Source organism: Anabrus simplex, chromosome 12, assembly GCF_040414725.1.
Source record: "Anabrus simplex isolate iqAnaSimp1 chromosome 12, ASM4041472v1, whole genome shotgun sequence".
In the NCBI taxonomy this organism is placed as follows: Eukaryota; Metazoa; Arthropoda; class Insecta; order Orthoptera; family Tettigoniidae; genus Anabrus; species Anabrus simplex.
The window spans coordinates 32,669,795-32,692,514 of NC_090276.1; the positions used below are offsets into that span (position 1 = coordinate 32,669,795).

At 41.2% G+C, this 22,720-nt stretch overlaps 1 protein-coding gene across 1 annotated transcript in view; it reads right to left on the reverse strand.

Annotated features, from left to right (window-relative positions):
- Nucleotides 1–902: 902 nt before the first annotated feature.
- Nucleotides 903–22,720, reverse strand: part of LOC136884493 (uncharacterized) — an 865,858-nt gene continuing 844,040 nt past the window's right edge. The window contains exon 6 of the mRNA XM_067156698.2: nt 903–1,104. Within this exon, the coding sequence (XP_067012799.2) occupies nt 1,100–1,104 (5 nt within the window). The 3' untranslated portion in view covers nt 903–1,099. The remainder of the gene's footprint in view (nt 1,105–22,720) is intronic.

Genomic DNA, 22,720 nt, shown 5'->3' on the forward strand with positions numbered 1-22,720 from the left:
AAGCATTCATCTTCATTGCACATGATCTTCATGGCATTTAATACATTTCCGCAGGCTACACCGGGTACTACTGTGACATCCTATCGTCCCACGAAAATAATTTTAAAAATTACGAGCACTCGTGAAAGAAAGGTAAAACTAAACAGCAGCTAAGTAAAAAACCAAGCACAGATAAAAATCATGTATCAGTTAAAGTCATGCCGTGATGTATCGCTGCACACCACAGCATCAAAATCTTCAGTAACAACTGCTGCACAGTACAAGAATATTATAACACACGCATACACATAAATAGATGACTTCTCTCAACAATGATAAGCTGCCGGCGCTTGACAACGTATCAGAATAACTCAGAAGGAAAATGAAGGAAGGCAACAGAGCGATGGCTGTTACCGTCATTGTACTTCCCCTCCTGTGAATGTATTTATGAAACAGAGAAAGTTAATTAAATAGTTGTTTTAATAAATTACGGGAAAAAAGCCTCATCCGTTTTCTTTCATTAATAATACAATGTAAATCACATTACAATATTCCTTCATCACGATGAATTACGGGAGCCTAAGAGGGGGTCTGTTTACTCCTTGTAGGTCCATAACAGCAGTACGTTTAGTTAATAAGGAATGATCTATAGGCCCACTCAGTTATATATTGCATTTTTGCTATCCTGTAGAATTCGCTTATAATATAGCATGAGTGGGCGTCAAAATAGGCTGTGCGTAGGACACAAAGCAACCTACTCGTAAAATACTGGCTGGCCTGATACCGCCTTGGGTGGCAGCATATCTCGCACATTCCTACAAGAAAACAGAATACATCTAGAAGGAAAGAAAGAGATGAAAATTTAATAAAAATTCAACTTAATAGTATTAATATCTTTATTTAAATCTAGTAAAAACCGTGAGGATCTAATATCTAATATATCTCTCCTTAGACTAAAAGAATGCTAATGGCATGTACAAAGTCTATTAAATGGTCTCTTCAGTATCATTGTCTACTCATACAACATATTATTTCGGCTGTACAAGATAGGTTGCTATCCTGTAATAGTTTTGTCGTATAAATGTAGTAGTCTCTTTCTTCTTGACAGATGATGTACGTCTTAACCTGAAAACGAGAGGAGAATAAACATTAATCACCTGACCAAAAAAGGGATATTACGTTCACTGATATGTTCGTTGAATCAAGACCGGTTTGGTAGAATATTTCTCCTGTAACTGCAGTACATATAACACAAAAAAGAGAATAATAATAATAATGCAAATAATAGGCCAGAAGCAAGTCTTTCAGTTGAAAATCTCCATGAAATTATCATCACAACAGAACTTCAAATTTTTCAGGAGTAAAAACAGTATGTAGAAGGAGACCCACGATGTTTATACGGGCAACCTTTGTTAACTAAATTCGGCAAAATTTTTCAATCGCATTAATAAAAGAAATTACAGTGATTGCCCTGAAATATTTCATCCAAATCTTGAAGAACCTTATCCCCCAAACTTTCTAATGCAACAACATGCAGAATGTCAAATGTGCTAACCAACTCAAAATTAATATTCATCTTGTCTTTTTGTATACTTCTTCCTCAGGGGCAATCTCCAGTTGGGGAAAGTCGAAATAAATAAATAAATAAATAAATAAATAAGTAAATAAATAAATAAATAAATAAATAAATAAATAAATAAATAAATAAATAAATAAATAAATAAATAAATAAATAAATAATACCCAGGAGAAAAAATAAAGAGAGAAACTCTAAATTACAGAATGCCTACTGAATTACCTGGAATTCATATAACAAGAAATCAATATCTGGGAAAGTGTAATCAAACGCGAAGCATTATACGCATAGGGAACCTTAATCATGGGTGGTAGATCATTAATCAAAGACATAGAAAAGCAAGAAAGGAAAATTCTACGGAAAATATTCGACCCAGTTTCTCGAGATGGAATCTAGATAATGAGGGAATCTCAGGAAATATATTGTCATGCCGAAAAAGTCTCGAACATCTTCAGGAAAAAGCGATTGAATATCTATGGACATATTCTCAGAATGAAGGAGCTTGGAATGACTAAAATAATTTTCAACTTTGCCCTTTCATTAAAAAACAACTGACTTAGTGAAACTGAAACAGATCTCCAGAAGAGGCCAGGTGCAGGTCTTTCGAGTTGACGTCCTGTAGACGACCTTCGCGTCTGCGAAGATGGGGCCCTACCTAAGATAAAGTAAATACAAGTAAATTCGTACCCTCTTCCGAGGTGGTGCAGCTCTTTTCAGGATGTGAGCTGCGTGTAACGTTTCGACTACATACTAGCCCTCTCGCCAATATTACAAATTCTGGGAGAACCGTGAATCGAACCCGGGCCACACAGGATGGCAAACGATATTGCTAACTATTAAGATACCGAGGTGGACGCTACCTGAGTTAAATTGTAATGATGAAGACGGCACAAATACTCAGCCCCCGAGCCAGAGGAATTAACCAATGAATGTTAAAATCCCCGACCCGCCCGGGAATCAAATTCTGGACCACTTAGACCAAAAATCAGCATTTTAACCATTTAGCCATCGAACCGGATATAATAATAATAATAATAATAATAATAATAATAATAATAATAATAATAATAATAATCTTCTTTGCATTTTCCCATTCATATGGAGTCTGTCTTCTTGCAGTTTTTCTTTAACTTCACTTGATCCATAGCATCTCGAGGGCTAAGTTTGGTGAGTCTCATGACATCTCTTACCCTATCCGGCCAGCGTGTTTGAGGTCGCCCTCGAGGTCGGCGACCCTTCACGTTCAGATGAAGGGCGATCTTTGCAACTGAGGTTTCACTGCTACTGATTACATATCCATACCATCGCAGACATGATTCACGCATTTTCTCTGTGATATAGTAAACTTTGAATTAGTTCCGCATAACATCGATCCTGATATGGTGTAGTCAAATCTAGTCATTTGACCATAGCAGCATCTTCTTTTTCGTTGTATGAAGTGCTTGTTCGTGCTTCAATGTTGCAGGACAGCATTCAGCTCTATAAGGAGCCACAGGTCTGATCACTGTGCGGTAGACTTTAGAGTTTCTTATCTAACAGAACTCCAGTAACTTGGCTACATTTCATTTTGTCTTGACATCAGGAATTGTATTGTAGTCTGAGGTGATGCAGGGCCCTAGGTATTTGAACTGGGTCACTTTATTAAGTTGAACCCCACCCACACTAATCGTGCCATCAGTTTGGTCAGATTTATAGAAGGGATTCAGTGTACAGGAGGAGGTACACGAACTGAACATAAACGGTAGTTCGCAGAGAATTGACATCATAGCCTTTAAGGACAACACTCTCAAGGATTCATATTAGATCTGACAGTCAGGTTCGAGCACCATAGCGGCCACCCAGAGGAGGTTAATTTAGAAAAGATTAACAAATACAAACCCACTATCCATTACTACAAATCTAAATATCACCTTCAAGAAATCGAAATAATAGGGATAATGGTCGGAGCTCGCGGTACCGTACCTCGTCACTTCCTCGCCACATGGAAGCGCTTCCAGCTCCCAATGAAGCTCATCGCTGAAATTGCGACCCTCGTCTTCCGAGGCTCCATCAAGTTCCTGAGACACCACCTCTACAGCTAGAGCTCTGAAATGCCGCACTAATTATACTGTTCCTTAATAATAAAGTCCTCTTCAATTAATAGATCTGTACAGATATTTGATATGTTTTACCTTGTAACTTAGTGGCAGCCTGTAAATACAGGAGGTTGTTCCTAAATAAATGGAAATGTATTTCATCCCACATTTTTCAAGAGGCATCTTTCAACACTTGTACTCGCTGTTCGAGGTCCTCAGCGTGTCTCGTTAGCTAGCATGACATCGCCCGCATATAATGACGTCTAAGGATGCCTGGTATGGATCATTTTTGATGGCGTTCACGCAGAATACGAAGAGCAATTGAGACAAGGCTGATTCTCGATGGACACCAACATTGATAGGAAAGGTATTGGACATTCCTGCTGCACACCGTACTGAACTTGTGGGCATTCGGTACAGAAGTTTCACTCAGTTAACATAAAGCTCCAGGTACGTTGTGTTGTCTCATTGCCAGCCAAAGGACATCATGTGGTACATTATCGAACGCAATGGAATCTCGACGAACCAAAATAGAAACAGCCTTCCAGCTTATGAAAGACACCTATAACAAAACAGCCCTCTCCTGGAATTCCAAGATCAGACATTATAATACTGTAGTCAAGCCTAAAGGCCTTTATGCTGCAGAAACACTGTCTATAACTACATATGGTCCAATGGAAAAGTTGGAGATAAAGGAAAGGAAATTACTACGAAAAATTCTAGGCCTCAAATTCCATAATAACGAACTTGAACACATCAGTATAGGAAATCAGAAAGGATTTTCGACACAAGAAGGAAAAGGAGAATTGACTTCTATGGCCACATCCTAAGAATGGACCTGAAAAGGATAACTAAAAGAATCTTCATCTATTTCCGCAATGAGAAAACCAAGCCGAACTGGTTTAAGGAAACTGAGAAGGACCTACGAGAGTTCCAAATTACAGAAGTGATGCTTGTAGATGGATCTGCGAAGAAAATAATCAAAGAAAAAACAAAGAGGTTTCAGGACAAGGTGAAGCCCAAACGACTATATAGAATTTCTGAAGAAGAGAGGAAGGCAAGATCTGAAAGGATGAATAAGTACTGGGAGGACAGGAAAACACAACTCACTAACCATTGATAGATCTATCGTACCCCAAAGAGGGTGAAACGGACAATAATAACTGTACCGGGAGGTACACCTCAACGCCGCGCATTCAAAATTAGCGCCTAAATAATAATAATAATAAATTTACAAGATCTAGAATATCTTTTATTTTCTCACAATTCATGAGTCTTACCATTCTCTTGTGGATAGGCCTACACCAGTGGCGTATGCTGAGTCCAAGACTTGGGCTACCACTAGACTTAGGTTACCCTTTTTGATGGTTGGTTTGGTGAATGTCAAGCCTTTTAAGAGTTTCGGGCTGCAGCCAATAACCAACGGAGTAGAATGCTGCGTTGTCAATGCTGTTTCAGAAGCTACTGTCCTGGAATCTGCTACTGTCAATGCCGAACACCTAATCAGTGGAGATGGTAGCCTTAGGTTAGCAAATTAAAGTCCGGTTTTGTGGTTAAATTGATAGAATGCTTGCCTTTGGTACGATGGCCCCGGTTCAGTTCTCAGAATTAATTCCCTCGTACTGTTAATTCCCCTGGCTTGGGGACTGGGTATTTATTACGTCTTCGGCATTCATTTCATCCTCATTAGGTCACCACCAACATATGCCATGCACTATTATTATTATTATTATTATTATTATTAAATACACATTTTGAATTTTCAGCATTACCAGAGGTCGTACGTATCGTTTACTGGTTTATTAGCTTCCTTGGGAGATCAGTGGTGGTGTCCGACGCATGATCACGGGTTCGATTCCAACCAGCAAAAGAGAACACTACACCTGAAAGATTGCATTTCATTTTAGCAGATCTACCTATAAAAAGAAAACTATATTACTCTTACAACAGCAGCCCTTTAGAGTCTTCCTAGAAGGATGTAGAAGTAAGGGGAGTAAAATGTCAGCACTCTGTTATCTACGAATATAAGGTGAGGAAGTATATAAGATGAGGAACGCATGGCTGTTAGTAATTAGGACCAAGGAGGGAGCTAGCTCATACAAGAGTCCTCGTAATTGAACGACTAGCTCTTAAGGAGCAGGGAGGAGGCTAGTTCTTACAAGAGTCGACTCTCAATGAGAGAGCTAGCTCTCTCCAATGATTCGTTGAAAAGAGTCAGTTCGTTCATGAACGACCCATCACTAGTTAGTTAGCAGTGGCGATCTAATGGACCGAAGCCTAGCACACCTATCCCCCGGTTCCTGCACCTATCAAGCATACATCAGCAAGCCGCGTGAGGTGGTGAGGGGAAAGGGACGCAGAGTCCGGGCTGCAATATCTTTCTCCGATGCCTTGCTGTCAGAAATACGTGCGACGCTTTTTCTCACTGCATTGAAGTTTTGTAAATGGAAGAATGTGCCATATGCTTACATTATAATGTACTATTGACTTCCATCATTCTCATTTGAGGTTTGGGCTTCACCGATAGCCTCGGTAGCCCTCAGTACACGCCACTGGCCTACACTCACCTGTCTTTCGATTTATCGTAACTCTTTATCTCCCCTGTGGGTGGAGTCAAGGACGCATTATCTGTACCGCCTGTATATCGTAAGAGATTACTAAGAAGTGAACAACCAAAGAATCTCTACTTGCTCTCTTGTCCTCTAAGTCCAACAATATATCCATTGTTCTATATCTATTCGTGTCACGGAAAAATGTGCGAGTGCGAATTTTCTTAATTGAGACGTTTGTCGCACCTCCACTAGATAACATTATTGTTGAAGAGATTATAAAAAATATGTCGTCTGCAATGACAGAACGATGGGTTCAACAGCTCGTAATAATAAAAACAAAAACTGACTCTCGGTGTGACTCTATTTATCATAATAATACTAACTAATCACTTGGTTCATTTAACCTGACTGTCCCGGGGCACAATGGTTCATTCTGATTACGTGCTCTATTTTTAGCCATAACAGAACAATAGCCTCAGATTACAGTTTACCCTCTACCCCCACCCTCCATATTTCCATCCCTCTGTCACTCCACCACCAAGGTCCTAGGTCCTACGTGAATGGCATATTATATCCAAACAGCCCCAATGTACTTACACTGAACTCAAATGCAAATCCATCCTCTCACCTTACAAGGTTTTGCTTTTAAAAAAAATTCATTCTTTGTTACAGAGGTGAAGCTACGATGGATATAATGAGGGAAGAGTGAAAGGTGGAAGAACACAAATAAGAAAAATAACAGGAAAAGAGAAAATGGTGTCATATCTTTACCTCTACAGGAGGCTTATTAATTCTCTCTTGCTATGCTCAGATATTTCTCTTCTTGTTCTAGTTGAAAGTAGTTCAAGCTCGCGGGATGAATGGTCAGAATCGAGGCGTTCGGTTCACGAAGGTCTTGGATTCGATTCCCGTCCAAGTTGGTTCCCCTGACTCGGAACTGGGTGTTCGTGTTTACCCTAATATTCTCCTTCTCATATGCACAAAATATATTACACTACAAGTAACCGGAGAAATGTGCAAGAGTAAAATCATCCCCTACATAGGACTGGCGCCCAAAAGGCCATCTGGCAGTAAAACAGTGGCTATTCCACATGTGCTTCACAGTTCGCACCTACGACCTCATTAAGGCATAAGAAAAGTGGTAGAAAAGGAAGTACCTTTTGGGTGACGTAGCTGTCAGCTTCAGTGGGGAGTTAGTGGATATGAATCCCACCGTCAGCCGCCCTGAAGATGGGTTTCTCTGGTTTCCCATTTTTACATCAGGAAAATGCTGGAGCTGTACCTTAATTAAGGCCACGGCCACTTCCTTCCCACTCCTAGCCCTTTCCTGGGTAGTACGGAACAGGTACGACGGTCAAAATATTCCAAAGATATTTTTGTTCATAGACATCCTCAGAGCAAGAAAAAATAAAAACGTTCAAACGTTGACAAGGAGGCTTTATAAGTCAAAATAGTGCAAGGAAATCGTACACCAAACATTGCATATAAAGAGATTTTCCAATGATATTAATACTAAAAGCCCCTCTCCCCACAAAAAATCAAAGTACTTCAAAAGTCAAAAAGGACATTCAATGCATTCGAAGTCGCGAGCACAGCAGTTAAAAATAAAAGTACTGTATCTCATCCAATTCACCTCTGTAAAAACGACATGTGTTAATGAATATGTTTTATTTTGCTTTTAAATAGTTTAACCATCTAACGGCAATATTAATAAATATTTAAATAATCAAAAGGTGACAAGACACAATCGGGTTCAAAGTGGCTAACCTAACCTAACCTAACATTAAACTAAACCTAAACCTAATCTAATCTAAAGGGCACTAAATATGTTATTTGACAAGGCCAAAAGGCAGCTACATATATTAACTATATTGTCCTGTGTCATTTTATTGGGACAGTTGGTATAATATATGAGCGGACGATAAGTCTTCTACCGGATGAGTTGGCTAGGCGGTTAGGAGCGCCCAGCTGTGAGCTCGCATCCGGGAGATAGTGGGTTCGAACCCCACTGTCGGCAGCCCTGAAGATGATTTTCCGTGGTTTCCCATTTTCACACAAGGCAAATGCTGGGGCTGTACCTTAATTAAGGCCACGGCCGCTTCCTTCGCATTCCTAGCCCTTTCCTGTCCCATCGTCGCCATAAGACCTATCTGTGTCGGTGCGACGTAAAGTCACTAGCAAAAAAAGATAAGTCTTCTTCGATCCTTGGTTTTGATATTTTAGCGTCGGACCAGTTAGACCCCACCCACTGTGCTAATTGTCCGACCAGTTCGAACCCACTAATTGGTTGATCTCCAAATTCTTATAACAATCGGACCAATTCCCACCTTTCCTAACCCATTGTTGTCATAAGTCCTATCTGTGTCCGTGCGACGTAAAGAAAAACTACTATAAGTCACCAGAGAAATGTGCAATGGCGCCAGGAAGGCCATCTGGCCGCAAAACAGTGGCTATTCCACATGTGCTATACAGTTCGCACCTACAACCTCACTAAGGTATAAGAAAAGTGGTAGAAAAGTAGTTGCAAGTCGTTGCGCGATTTCGGTCAGGTAGATGTCAGCTTGCATTCCGGAGATAGTGGGTTCGAGCCCCTCTGTCGGAAGATGGTTTTATCAGGTTTCCCATTTTCACATCAGGTAAATGCTGGGGCTGTACCTTAATTAAGGCCACAGTCGCTTCTTTCCCACTCCTAGCCCTTTCCTATTCCACTGTAGGCGTGACGTAAAGCTAATTGTACAAAGAAAGAAAAGAGGCTTTAAATTCGTCTCCACTTGCAACACGAAGCGGCGTGGTGGTGGTGATTATTATTTTAAAGGAAAGTACAACTAGGCTACTATTCTCTGTTAACACTTATCAAGGAATAATTGAAGAGGTCCTAACTTTCAAAGAAAAACTCAAGAAAGAAAATGGAAATACCATAGAGGGCAGGGCAATGTAGAGCTATTTTCTCTGTGGACGAATGCGGTAGAATAACATCCACGGTATCCCCTGCCTGTCGAAATCGGCGACTGCAAGGTGTCGAAAGGGCTCTTAACTTGGGAGGGTGTGTTGGCGATCACAGGGCCCCTAGCTGAGTGCTGGCATTTCTTGTGTCAGGATCCTCATTTTTATCTATCCTATCCGACCTCTCTTGGTCAACTCTTCTTCTTTCCCGAGCCCGACGCTATTAGGTTTGCACGGACTAGGGTATCTTTCATTTTCACACCCTTCATGGGTCTTGAATTACATTTGCCTACAGATTCATTTTTGAAGCATCGGACCTCTTCCAATTTTTACCTCTGATCATTGTTAATAGAGGCTGGTTGCCCATCTGTACTTCCTCTTAAAACAGTAATCAGCACTATCAAGGATGATTTGTGCAGACCTCGCCAACATAATATCGTCGGGGTCAAGAAAGAACAAGAGATGGCCAAGAGAGGTCAGATAGGATTTTTTAACATTTAAATAAGTCTTGGAGAAGCCAGGTGAAGCAATGCGGGCTCAGCTTCAATCTCGTGGTCACAATTCCATGTTCACTAATTATGAGCCCCTGCGAAGAAGTAACAAAATTTGTGATGATGGATGATTTTCTAACAGGTGAGTGACAGAAATGAATGGCCCTTCATATGAGGAAACTGCTAGAGTTCTAACGTCTAAAAGATAGAGTCGACTAAAAGAAGAACAATTATTATTGTTATTATTATTACTTTTTTTCTGTTCGTTTTGGCCTACTGGGGACCACGGGGCTTATCTTAAATCTTAGCTGTGGTATTCTGCTTTTTCTTGGCCCAGTACGCTTTCATTTTCTGGCTGTTATTATTATTATTATTATTATTATTATTATTTATATTATTATTATTTATATTTAACTAACAGGAAGGTGCAGAGCAAACTCCCCCTGTGGGTGGGGGCGGTATAATAACACCTACGGTATTCCCTGCATGTCGTAAGAGGGGGCTGAAAGGCGCCAAAGGGCTCTGAATTTTAGAGCGTTGTTTGGTGACCACGAGACCCTCAGCTGAGTCCTAGCATTATTTCCACTTACTTATGCCAGGCTCCTCAATTTCATCTATCATATCCGACCTTCCTTGGTCAACTCTTGTTCTTATTCGACCCCAAAGGTATTAGATCACTGGAGGCCTAGGGAGTATTTTATTTTCACGCTCTTAGTGGCCCTTGCCTTTCTTTGGCCGATACCTTTATTTTTCGAAGTGTTGGATCCTTTCCATTTTTCTGTTCGATTAGTGTTATATAGAGGATGGTTGCCCAGTTGTACTTCCTCTTAAAACAATAATCACCAACACCACCCGAGCAAACCTTATTTCCCATACATATCTTGACCTGCATACCACAATTAGCCTATAGCTTAACCACTGCATGCAAGGAGCATCTTTTATCCGTAAAAAAATGCGTGTTGTAGGAAAAGAGTAGATGAAGTCACGTGTGCTAAATAAAAGAAAATTGGGCCCTTAGAATTCTTCTTTCTATCTTCTAGAGAGAACATCTCGCGAATTTTGTCTTATTTTTCAACGTTTTTTTGAAACTTCGAACAACTATAACAGCAGTGTCCTCTATGGAATCAGAAGAATCACTATAATTAGGTAATTTACAACACGTGCAATATAAATCTCTGTCTACGGCTTGAAAAATATTTTTTATCAAATTCAAAACCTTTATTTTGGACCATATTTCCCCTCAAATCAATCATTTCCATCACTCTGATGAAGTCGTTGTACTAAAGACAAGTAATAACGGGCTTATTTTTCATCCTTCTGTCCCTTTATGTTCGCTAATGTGTCCCTAAGTGAATTTCGCTACTCAGCTTGGTTCCATATGACGTAACGTAACTTTGATACGACTCTAGTGGACGTAATCTGTTATGAATGTGGGGAAAGAGCAGTGTAGAGTCGCGTAGTCGTTAGTTTGAATGGTTTCTCTCTGGAAGCTTCCATAGAACACAGACACAAATAATGTGAATTATAGTCCTGTAGATGGCTGTTGTTGTTCCTATTATGGTTACAGCATTCCCCGCAAATGCTCGGGCCAACTTCTACTAATTTCTATCGTAAACTCCTCCCACACTCACACAACGCACATTAAGCCAGGCTACAAATAAAATCCAAGTCTGAAGCGAAAATTGCCATACAACTGACCGAAGCTGACGGGTTATAATAGAAACATTAGGAAATAAATGAATTATTATAAATTATTCCTCCACTTAGAGGATGACCGAAGACAAAGAATACACAATACAAAGGGTACTAGGAAAGTTTTGCAATACGCAAGAAACGGTTGGCTGGACACTCTTGTTATGGTGAGGGATGAAAAGAGGGGTGAAAAGCGGAGTAGAAGACAGCAAGGCGCGACCTTCACACCAGTTGTTACCAAGCATTGGGACTGAAAGCAAGTTAAGATGTCAGTGTGGTCTAAAGGTGAATATCGTGCAATTATCCGCTACAATTTTGCTTGTGGATTAACTGTTGACCAGTGCCTGGAGGAAATGACTCCTGTGCTTGGGAAAGACTGTCCACATCGGACAAAAAATTTCCCCTGGTACAAAGAGTTCCAGTGGGATTGAAGACGATCCTCGTTCTGGGTGACCGTCTGAATCAGTGACTGAGGAAAACATTGAAGTTGTGAGGAAAATGTTGCAGCAAGAGAGGCGGTCGACATATCGGCAGGTAGAAGAGACCCTCCACATCCCTGCACCAGCTATCCATTCAGTTCTACGCGACCATCTCCATGTTAGGAAGGTTTGTTCCCTTTGGGTGCCCCATTCACTTTCAGAGGAACAAAGGGCTCTATCGAATGAAATGGTGCAGAAAAATGCTAAGAACAGTTTGAAAATGGGACTTCGCGTAACGTCAATAGCATCGTAACAGGTGACGAAATTTGGCTTTATTATTACGATGTCCCAACAAAATCCCAGAACAAGGTGTAGCTGTTTGAAGACGAGTGTACTCCTGTGACTGTGCGAAAGTCAAGGTCTGTGAAGAAAAGGATGATTGCAGTATTCTTCACTAAACGGGGCATCCTGACTCGGGTTGTGCTAGAAACACAAAGGACAGTTACTGCGAAGTGGTACAGTGAGACTTGTCTGCCTCAGGTCATCCGACACAAGAGTAGCGTTACAAAAATGTTGCAATGTTTGGGTTGGGAAGAACTGAGAGAAAGAAGAAGAGCTGCTCGACTAAGTGGTATGTTCCGAGCTGTCAGCGGAGAGATGGCGTGGAATGACATTAGTAGACGAATAGGTTTGAATGGCGTCTATAAAAGTAGGAAAGATCACAATATGAAGATAAAGTTGGAATTCAAGAGGACAAACTGGGGCAAATATTCATTTATAGGAAGGGGAGTTAGGGATTGGAATAACTTACCAAGGGAGATGTTCAATAAATTTCCAATTTCTTTGAAATCATTTCGGAAAAGGCTAGGAAAGCAACAGATAGGGAATCTGCCACCTGGGCGACTGCCCTAAATGCAGATCAGTATTGATTGATTGATTGATCCAGGCTCTCAAGCAGCTCCATCCAAGGTCACGGCTCAACAAATGGTTCTTGCATCACGACAATGCTCCAGCAAATCGTGCTAACGTAACAATGGATTTTCTTGCCAGATCAGGGTTGACTGTGCTTGATCACCCTCGATACAGTCCTGATCTTGCCCCATGTGACTTCGCACTTTTCACAGAAGTGAAGATGAAGCTGAAAGGGCGGCGTTTTACATCCGACGAGGAGCTTCTGGCAGCATGGGATCAAGAGTGTGAAAATGTAACCGAAGAAAATTAGCAGAGTTGGTTCAGTGACTAGTTTCGAAGCATGGAAAAGTGTATTGAGTGTGGTGGAAATTATGTTGACAAAGTCTAAAGCGTTCACTCTCATTGCAAAGCTTTCCTAGTGCCCTTTGTACAGTGAATCTCTATATTAAAAGAATTTACTAGATTAGATTAGATTAGATTTATTATTTTTCTTTAGATCTACAGTAATAATACCCATTTGATCCGTTATAAAGAAAAATAACAATGTCCAGCCTAAGCCAAATTACATACTACTAACTTGGTGGACCCTACACAGGCGGAATACCGGACAACCATGCAAGGATCCACCCCTAGCTAAATCTGTTAAGCTGCCTCTAACATGGACGGATGACCGGCTCACATGCTAGGGCACCCCCTATCTCTAAATTAAGCCTATAACTAATTACAACATTAAATCTATACTAATCTATCTTAAGCTGCCTCTAACATGGACGGATGACCAGTTCACATGCTAGGGCACCCCCTACGTCTAAATTAAGCCTATAACTAATTACAACATTAAATCTATACTAGTTCTAAATCTATACTAATCTATCCTAAGCTGCCTCTAACATGGACGGATGACCAGCTCACATGCTAGGGCACCCCCTACATCTGAATTAAGCCTATAACTAATTACAACATTAAATCTATACTAATTCTATCCTAGTACCTCTTATCATTAACTAATAAATCAAAACCAATACTGTCTCAATACACATAAATACACCTTCACTTGAATAAATACCCTCTAAACTTCGCTATCTTTCCTAATATCCATAAATACACCTTCACTTGAAAAAATACCCTCTAAACTTCGCTATCTCTTTTAATATCCATCCATCGAACTCAACACTCATTCACTTAATTTCCATGCCACATATCATTACATATCTACCTCTTATCATAAAGACACCTTTACTAGAATAAATACCCACTAAACTTCGCTATCTTTCTTATCATCCATTCGCCACCATGCCCCTGCTGAACATACTCACAAACCTTTGCACATTCCATTCCTCCTACATTTCCTCTACTTGTCTCTCTCAGGGTTGCTGATTCCATGCTTCAGCGGTATTATGAATGTCACAGACCCCATACACGCTAACCTTAGCACATTCCATTCCTACTACATTTCCTCTACTTGACTCCCTCGTGGTTGCTGATTCCATACTTCCGTTACACTCACATTCTGCTAATACGTATTCTACTCATGTTGCGACTTTATCACTGCACTACCTATCTATTCCTGCTCATCTTATTCAACCATGCTTAATCTAATTAAATAATCATCTAAAACCAACTTTGCTTGTCGATTTACCATTAACTAATAAATCACTTACCAATGCCATTTAAACTTCGCTACCTCTCTTAACATTCATCCATCATCGTCATACTTAACACTTCAATTCCAGTCCTCATTCACTTTACAATTATAATACACATTAAGACATCTTTACTTGAATAAATACCATCTAGACTTCGCTACCCCTCTTCTCATCCATCCATCGAATTCAACAATCTATCCATCTTATATCTCAAGTCTCATTACTTGAATAAGTACCATACAATTACAGTACACTTAAAAACACCTTATCACCTCGCTACCTCTCTTATCATTCATCCATCATACCATACACATGCAGTCTCTTCAATTCCATACCACATATCCTTACATATATACCTCTTATCATTAACTAATAAATCACTCACCAATACGATCTCCGTCATGCCATCACTTGAATAAATACCATACACTTGGTCTATCCATCTTCTACCTAAAGACACCATCACTTCAATTACAATTATACTACACATACAGGCACCATTACTTGAGTAAATACACACATACAAATACCACCATAACTACGCTTCTGTCCTCCATCATAGGCAAACTATGTTACTTACTACTGTTACTTGACTTTTTACTTCTCGTAATTATTCCTTCCATTTTTCCTTTTTTGTCCCATAGGTCCTTCAAACTCAAGCTTCTCCCTTTGATCACGGCACTTCTTACTTCTGCTTCCTCCCTCAAACCATTATTCTCGCTCCGATTCTGTCCGCTTGTCTTCCCCTGTGGTTCTTTTTCTTCCCTCGCGCAGACTTCCGACACTAATTCGTCCATTAAATTCCTGACTACTTCCATCCTTCTTGCATTTACTTTTTCTTCAGCTCTTTTCATGATCTCTTCCCAGGAACCCCATCTACTCAGTGTTCCTTCATTTACAGTATGTACATCAGCCCTGGTAGTTTCTTCTTGCCTCGAACTGTCAGCCCTGCTAGTTTCTTCTTGCCTCAAACTCTCATCCATTAATTTCAGTTTCGATATTGTCCACTTACGGGTCCAATTTCTGTCGCTCACCACGAGTATCTGACCACTAATATACGCTTTCAATCCCTGAATTTTTGCTTTCACAAGATGTTTCTTAAGAATTTTAAAATTTCTACTCTCTTCTCTTCCGAAATCTCTCTTAATTCTAATGTTCTCACACTGTAGATTACCCGCGTTCCTTATCACTATGTCTGCCATCAATGAAGATAGCAGCGACACTTTTATGGGCCTGTGCCCTCCCACCTTGCCAACTCTCTCCACATTGTCTATATCTACCTCACTGAAATTTATTTTCATTTTTTTTTGTATAACATCTACCACTTTGTAAATAATGTCCACTTTAGATTCTGCCTTGTCTTCCTCCACCCCATAAATAAATATGGATTTCTTCTTGCGCTCCTGTCTGCAGAATTCGATTTCTTTCTTCAGGTTTACCATCTCTTCATCCATATTTTTTATTTTCTCTCTTAGTGACACCAGTTCTTTCTCGCTGCCTTCTATCATCGCCTTGAATTTACTAAAACAGTTTTGTCCAATCGGTCTGTCCGTTCTACTGGACCGATTTGCTTCAGTTTTGGTTTATTCTCCCCAGAATTACCTGTGGGTGAATCAACAAGCATTGGTGGGTCTCTAAGTTCAGTCAGCTTTGAGTAATGCTAAAATCAAATCTGTAAATAACCACTTCAGGCGAAGGCCAACACTAGCTCGCAATGCATTGTGTACTTAGCGGGTTGAACGCAGTTAAGGGGCACTATCCCATATATTAAAAGAGTTTACTAAAAACAGCTTTGGCAAATCCGTCCGTCCGTTCTACCGGACCGCTTCTCTTCCTTCTTTTTATATTCTCTCCGAAATTACCTGCCGGTGAACCATGAGACATTAATAGGTCAGCAAAATTGAGAAATTTTAAAATCAGAGCATTGAATGATCACTCCAGTAATTGCAGGTAAAGGCTTACCCTAACCAACGTTACATTCTGTACTTAGCGGGTTGCTAAGCTATTAACACTTTCATTAATATTCTAATATATGTGATTTTCATCCTTTGTAATGTGATTGCATGCAGCCATGTTTGATTACTACCTGTCAAGTCAGAGAATAAACACTTCCTCTGATCATGGAAGAATATTATTCTGTGGTATATCGTTGCCTACGAGATACAGTATACACTGCCGGGAAGTGGACCGATAAAAATGCGGGTCGCAAGTAGTTTTACGAACGTCCGCTATGCTGTTAGCCCGGAATACATTCTGTTACCGTGTTTTTGTGGTAGTTATGCATGAAAGAAGGTGCTGGGTGGTGAATAGGTCTCAAGCTACTAAAGTGAAATTAATTTTAAAATTTAACAAGGTTATATTTTCTTTTCAAAATTAGGTAACAACAAATAGAACAGGTACTTAGTAGCCGACACACGATTGAAAAATACATTTACATAGGTACCCCATTTGGGGCTTCAAAAGTCAGAAACATAATTCTTGAGCAATGAGCCCAACCTTACAATGAACACCATACAACAAAGGGGCCGAAAACCCCCAAACATGCCAGAAACATTTGCTTCCAATTACACCCAAAAGCCTCCTTGAGGCAGAAACACAATTTTCAAGAAAGGGCAACTTCCCCCTAAAATACAAGCCTATCATAGGCCACTCCGAACTCCACTTTTAAGCTGTCCTCAAAGGACATATACACAGGGGTAAAATACCCAACCTACTGAGGTCTGTTAAATGACAAGAAGGTTAATACATGACCTCTAAAATACAATTTGAGAGGAGGCGAACTTGCACTCCTAATACACTTTGCTTAAGACCTACTTGGCACTAGGCCGTTAATACAAGGGCTAATCCCATACTACAGAGGTGACTTAATAGCAATTTACATTACATTACGGAAGAATTGGTTGAGAAAAATAAGTTCACCTCAAGACGATGTGAGTGGGAGCTCGAGAGGGTTAAGCACTCTCTATCCCGATATGTCGTTTTAAAAGAGAATATATGAAAAGAGTAGTTACATTTTAGGAAAAGGTTACATGGTTGAACGCTTAGAACCCGCCCCGAAAGTTAAACTGCTGAGCTAGCAAAGAAAGAAGTTATTAATCGGCCATTACCTTGTTGTTGACCGCTGCCGAAGAAAGAGGCGCTTCCCGCCCCCTGCTATGTACTTAACACACTGAAAGATGGAACAGAAGTGGCGCAGAGACCCAAAAATCAGCAGTTTATATCCTCTCGTGGAAGGTTCTAGGCGTTAGGGGAATGAAAACACCCGCCCACAATTATTTTATTGGCTAGGTTACAGAAACATATCCAAGTTGGGGGGAAATACATCGGATTGGTCGGAAATTACTAAAAGAAATTCGGGATTGGATAAATCTAAAACAAGGGGAAAAAGAGGGGTATACAGCCAACTTAAACAATAACAGAAAGAAATTTAACAAGAAACAAACATTTGAAATAAAAATTTCTCCAACAAAATAGTTCTTTGACTCCGCACTAGGGTGCACTATTGTTGATCTTCAGTAGTGTCCTCTAGGAGAGAAGGTTTACACTTCTTACTTCAGGCGAAACAAAAACACATCAAAAATGACACAGTTCAAAAACTAAAAATTTTCCACGTGGTGACATCTTCTGAGAAGGTAAAGAATTAACAGCGTAGATAAAGTTCAGCCCTCCTCCAGCAGAGGAGTTTCAACAGGCGCACATTTTAAATTAGCGGCGTGGAGGTGTACCGCCCGGTACAGACCTCCCCCCCCAAAAGTTCCTCCAGGGGTGACACATGAAATTGTTTGAAACAAGGTCCAAGTTATGCTGTGGATATGAAGATTGATTGCAGAAGCATTTATAAGATTTCTTAATTTGGTTTGATTCAGTTTCAACATTTGTTGTTGCAGGTGAAGTACAGTCTTTATGTTTGTAGAAGTTGAGTTCTGAAGATAAACTTTTAATACTTAAAAGTGATGAAAAATTTTGCATAGTCCACCAAATATTGCAGTTAAATTCCCAAGTGTAGTCGTTACTTATAGTAACTGTTCATGTAGTTGATGGTGATGAAGTGGGATGGCCAGACCGGCCGTTGCGGCTTGCGTCCAAAGGAGGCCGCTCGGACCCCTCAAGTACCCTGAGATACCGCTCGCCCGCACTATGAGGGGAGCAGAGGTGTTGAAGCACGCCGCGCCCGCGGTGAACATATACAGGCTGCGGGCAAGTAGCAGGTCGTGCACCGCACATCAGCCTTGGCCGGGAGGAGAGCTCCGGCTCGCCGTGCACACGTCGTCCTCGCTGGGGCCGAGGAGGCCCGTCCTCGGACCCAGTTGCTGCACGGCGCCGCGCGGCTGCGGGGGCACTGAAACATTAAAGCTAGGCGGCAGAATATTGTTGGACCATCATCATTTTTTTTGAGGGCACAGGCTTGGTGAGGAGGTTGAGGGGTCAGCGGCGTGCAGATATCCATGGCATTTACTCAAATCAAGCCACAGTGTGTATTGAAGCAGGAGACGGGAGCGTGGTAATGGCCGAGGAAAGGACAGAATGGCAGTTTAACGGATCGGGGAAGGTTTTACACGAGGCTTACATATAAGACCAAAATATTATAGAAGGGGCAGAAAGCCTTAAAAGTTGAACTCAAAAAAATATAACCTTCATATTCCTTTCAAATTATATGAAGCAAGTTGACACAAAATTTACACTGGTTTCACCTGTGACAGGTGAACCCTAAATATCCTCTCGGTGGCTGGATTGCTTACTAACAACGTAACTGGCGTAAGAAAATCGAGAATGATACAAGGCCCATGAAATCTGGGGGCAAGCTTGCCCGCGGGAACAAAATTCTTGACCATCACCTGGTCACCTACCTTCAAAGTGGTGGGTCTCCGTCCACGATCATACTTTTCTCTAACCTTTTCATGAGATACCTTAAGATTGGCTTTAGCCTTCTTCCAAAGATCTTTAATATTATCCGGATCTATTGTCTCGGGTAGAATGTCACTCAGAGACCAAAGGTTAGAGAGCGGCGTGTTGGGAATAAACTTGAACATCAAGGAAGCTGGAGTGAACTTATGAGATTCATGAACCGCCGAATTCAAAGCAAAAGCTAACCAATGCAGGGACGTGTCCCACCTGAAATGATCTTCATGATGATAGGCAATAAGTGCGGACCTGAGATTACGATTAACCCGTTCAGCCAGCGATGGTTGAGGGTAATAAGCAGAAGTAGTTACATGAGAGATGGATAAGTCAAAACAGAATTTACGAAATAAGTTAGATGTAAAAGCCTTAGCATTATCAGATACAATATATTGGCACGGACCAAAAGAAGCAAAAATAGAATTTAAGCAAGTAATGGTAGACTGAGCGGTAGCCAGCTTAGTCGGAAATAACCAGGAAAATCTGGTAAAACCATCTACACATACAAGGATGAACTTGTTGGCATTACCCTTTGACTGGGGGAATGGTCCTACATAATCAATATACAGGCGTTCCATGGGGCGCGACGCTTGCTGAGAAGACAAGAGGCCTACCTTGGTGGACATGGTCGGTTTACTAAGCAAACAGGATTTACAAGCCTTTACTAGTTCACGGATTTCACCGTCCATACCTTTCCAGATGAACATATCACGAATCTTTTCACGAGTTTTAAAGATACCAAGATGCCCTCCTAATGGGGTCTCATGATAATACTTGAAGATCATAGGTACAAGAACCGCTGGAACAACAACTTTCATCATCTTATCATGCCTCGAAGGGCAACATAGAACCCCATTCCTCAGAACATAAGGGACAACATGTTCCCCAGAAGAAAGGGTTTCCATTATCGGAGCCAGCGTCGGATCTTCACGTTGGTATTTCTCGATATCCCTAAAAGGCATGGGAGCATCTGTTAGGATGGCATTAACCTCAGATAGTATGGACTCGGAAGGTGATGAACTGTCGACCGGTTCGTGGGTCTCGACGTCGTTAGAAAACATACGGCTGAGTCCATCAGCAACAACATTTTCGATACCTCTGATATGTCTAACATCAAATTGGAAGGCAGAAATACGGATGGCCCAACGGGCTATACGACCAGTACGACGCGGTCTACCTAAGACCCAGCTTAAGGCTTGATTATCTGTCTCCAGGTCGAATTTGACATGTTCCAGATAGAGACGGAACTTCTCTAAGGCGAATAAGACTGCCAAACCTTCGAGCTCATAGATGGAATACTTGGCTTCTTGAGCCGACAAAGTCCTAGACGCATAGGCGATGGGGCGCCTCCCTAGTTCAGTCTCTTGAAGAAGGACTGCAGCTACCGCTGACGACGACGCGTCGGTTTGGACGATGAATTTCTTCGAGAAATCAGGCATAGCAAGTACAGGGGCATTACAAAGAGCTAATTTAAGGTCTTCAAAAGCGGCTTGTTGAGAAGGTCCCCACTCGAATTTGATGCCTTTCCTACGAAGAAGGTTTAAGGGCGCCGCTCTATTAGCGAAGTTAGGAATAAACTTCCTGAAGAAATTCACCATACCAATGAACCTGGCGATACCTTTAATGTCCTTGGGAGGTTTAAAATCACGAATGGCCTGTGTTCTAGAATGATCGACTGCTACACCATCAGGTGACACAATATGCCCTAGGAAAGACATAGAGGGCTTAGCAAAGGCAACCTTGGACAACTTAACCGTTAACCCAGCCTTACGAAGGCGGTCGAGAACTTCTCGCAGATGATCTAGATGTTCTTCAAAAGTCTCTGAAAATACGACGACATCATCCAAGTAGTGATATAAGTACTCAAATTTGATGTCGGAGAAGACCCTATCTAGTAGCCTAGTGAGTACAGCTGCTCCGGTGGGGAGCCCGAAAGGCACGCGGTTGTATTCGTATAAATTCCAGTCCGTGGCAAACGCTGTAAGGTGTTTAGACTCTTCGGCAAGGGGAATTTGATTATAGGCCTGATTCAAGTCCAAGATGGTGAAGAACTTGGCCTTACGAAACCATGAAAAACAAGAATGAAGGTCAGGAAGGGGCACAGATTGCAACACCACCTTCCGATTGAGAGCCCTGTAATCAATGACAGGCCTGAAGCCTCCTTGGGGTTTCGGGACCAAAAAAATAGGCGAAGAATACGCTGACTTAGAGGGCCTAATAATACCGTCCTTCAACATCTGATCGATGATTTCTTTCAGAGCCTTCATTTTAGGTGGAGATAGCCTATAAGGTGGAAAACGGACAGGAATCGAATCCGTGACCTCAATTTTGTATTCAATAAGGTCAGTAACACCAAGAGTATCAGAGAACACCTCGGGAAATGACTGACACAGTTTGCGAATACTATCAGCCTGCTCCTCAGTTAGATGTCTAAGGTCTAACAACATCTCATCCTGGGTAGGCGAAATAGACGAACATGACACAGAATTACACTTTAATAGTGGGATTTTACAATTAGAAGCAAATTTGAATGTGCACGACCTAGACTGGAGATCGAGCACAAGACCAGTGTGGGAAATAAAGTCAGCTCCCAATATAATGGGGCAAGACAATTGCTTGGCCACAAACAATTTAACTTTCCATGTAAACTTAAAAATACGAATTTTGACCAGTAAGGAACCTAGAATTTCTAATGGAGATGAATTAGCGGATACGTATTGAACAGGAGAAGAGACATAGTCAGGAAGTTTACATACCGTTTTCAATTTAGAATACCATTCAGCCGAAATAATCGAACAAACACTTCCTGAATCTAAGAGAGCTGTTATAGGCTCGTTATTTAACTCAATCTTAAGAAAAGGAACAGGTGCGGGGGTATCCGCCGCAATCCTAGGACATTCTTTAGGGCATTCAAAAGATGAATTTGAAGGCTGATCGTTCTCTGCATTTACAACCTGTTTACTAGGGGCTGAGTCTCGGGAAGATGGATTAGTCGACTCAGCCGAAGCCACTAGTCACTTTTTATTATTGGCATAGGTAGAATTTGCACCAGAAGTTGAGCAGGAGGGGGTGCTATTCGAGTTTGGGCAATTCTAGGCGATATGTGAGAAGGCCCCACATTTAAAACAGCCTTGTGCTGAACCAGCTCCATTATTTGCCCTACTACTTTTGACCAATGGACATTTATTGCGAAGATGGTCAGGCGACCCGCAAGCATAACATTTACGGGGTGTGACTGGTCGGCGAGGTGGAGGCCGAGTATTACTAAACGAAGGAGGGGGTTCTTTTGCCACACGCAAGGAATCGGCGTACCTAACTCCTTCCGCTGAGACGGCCAAAGCTTCAAGTTCAGAGAAAGTTTGCGGGCACGCCGCGAAACACAAGTGTGACCTATAAGATGGTGAAATGCCTTCTACAATAGCCTGTACAATCTGATCTTCAGGAAAATGAAGGGCAAACACCCTAGTGTAAAACTTAATGTCCTGTATGAAATCAGCCAAGTTTTCATCCAAGCGCTGTACACGATAATAGTACTT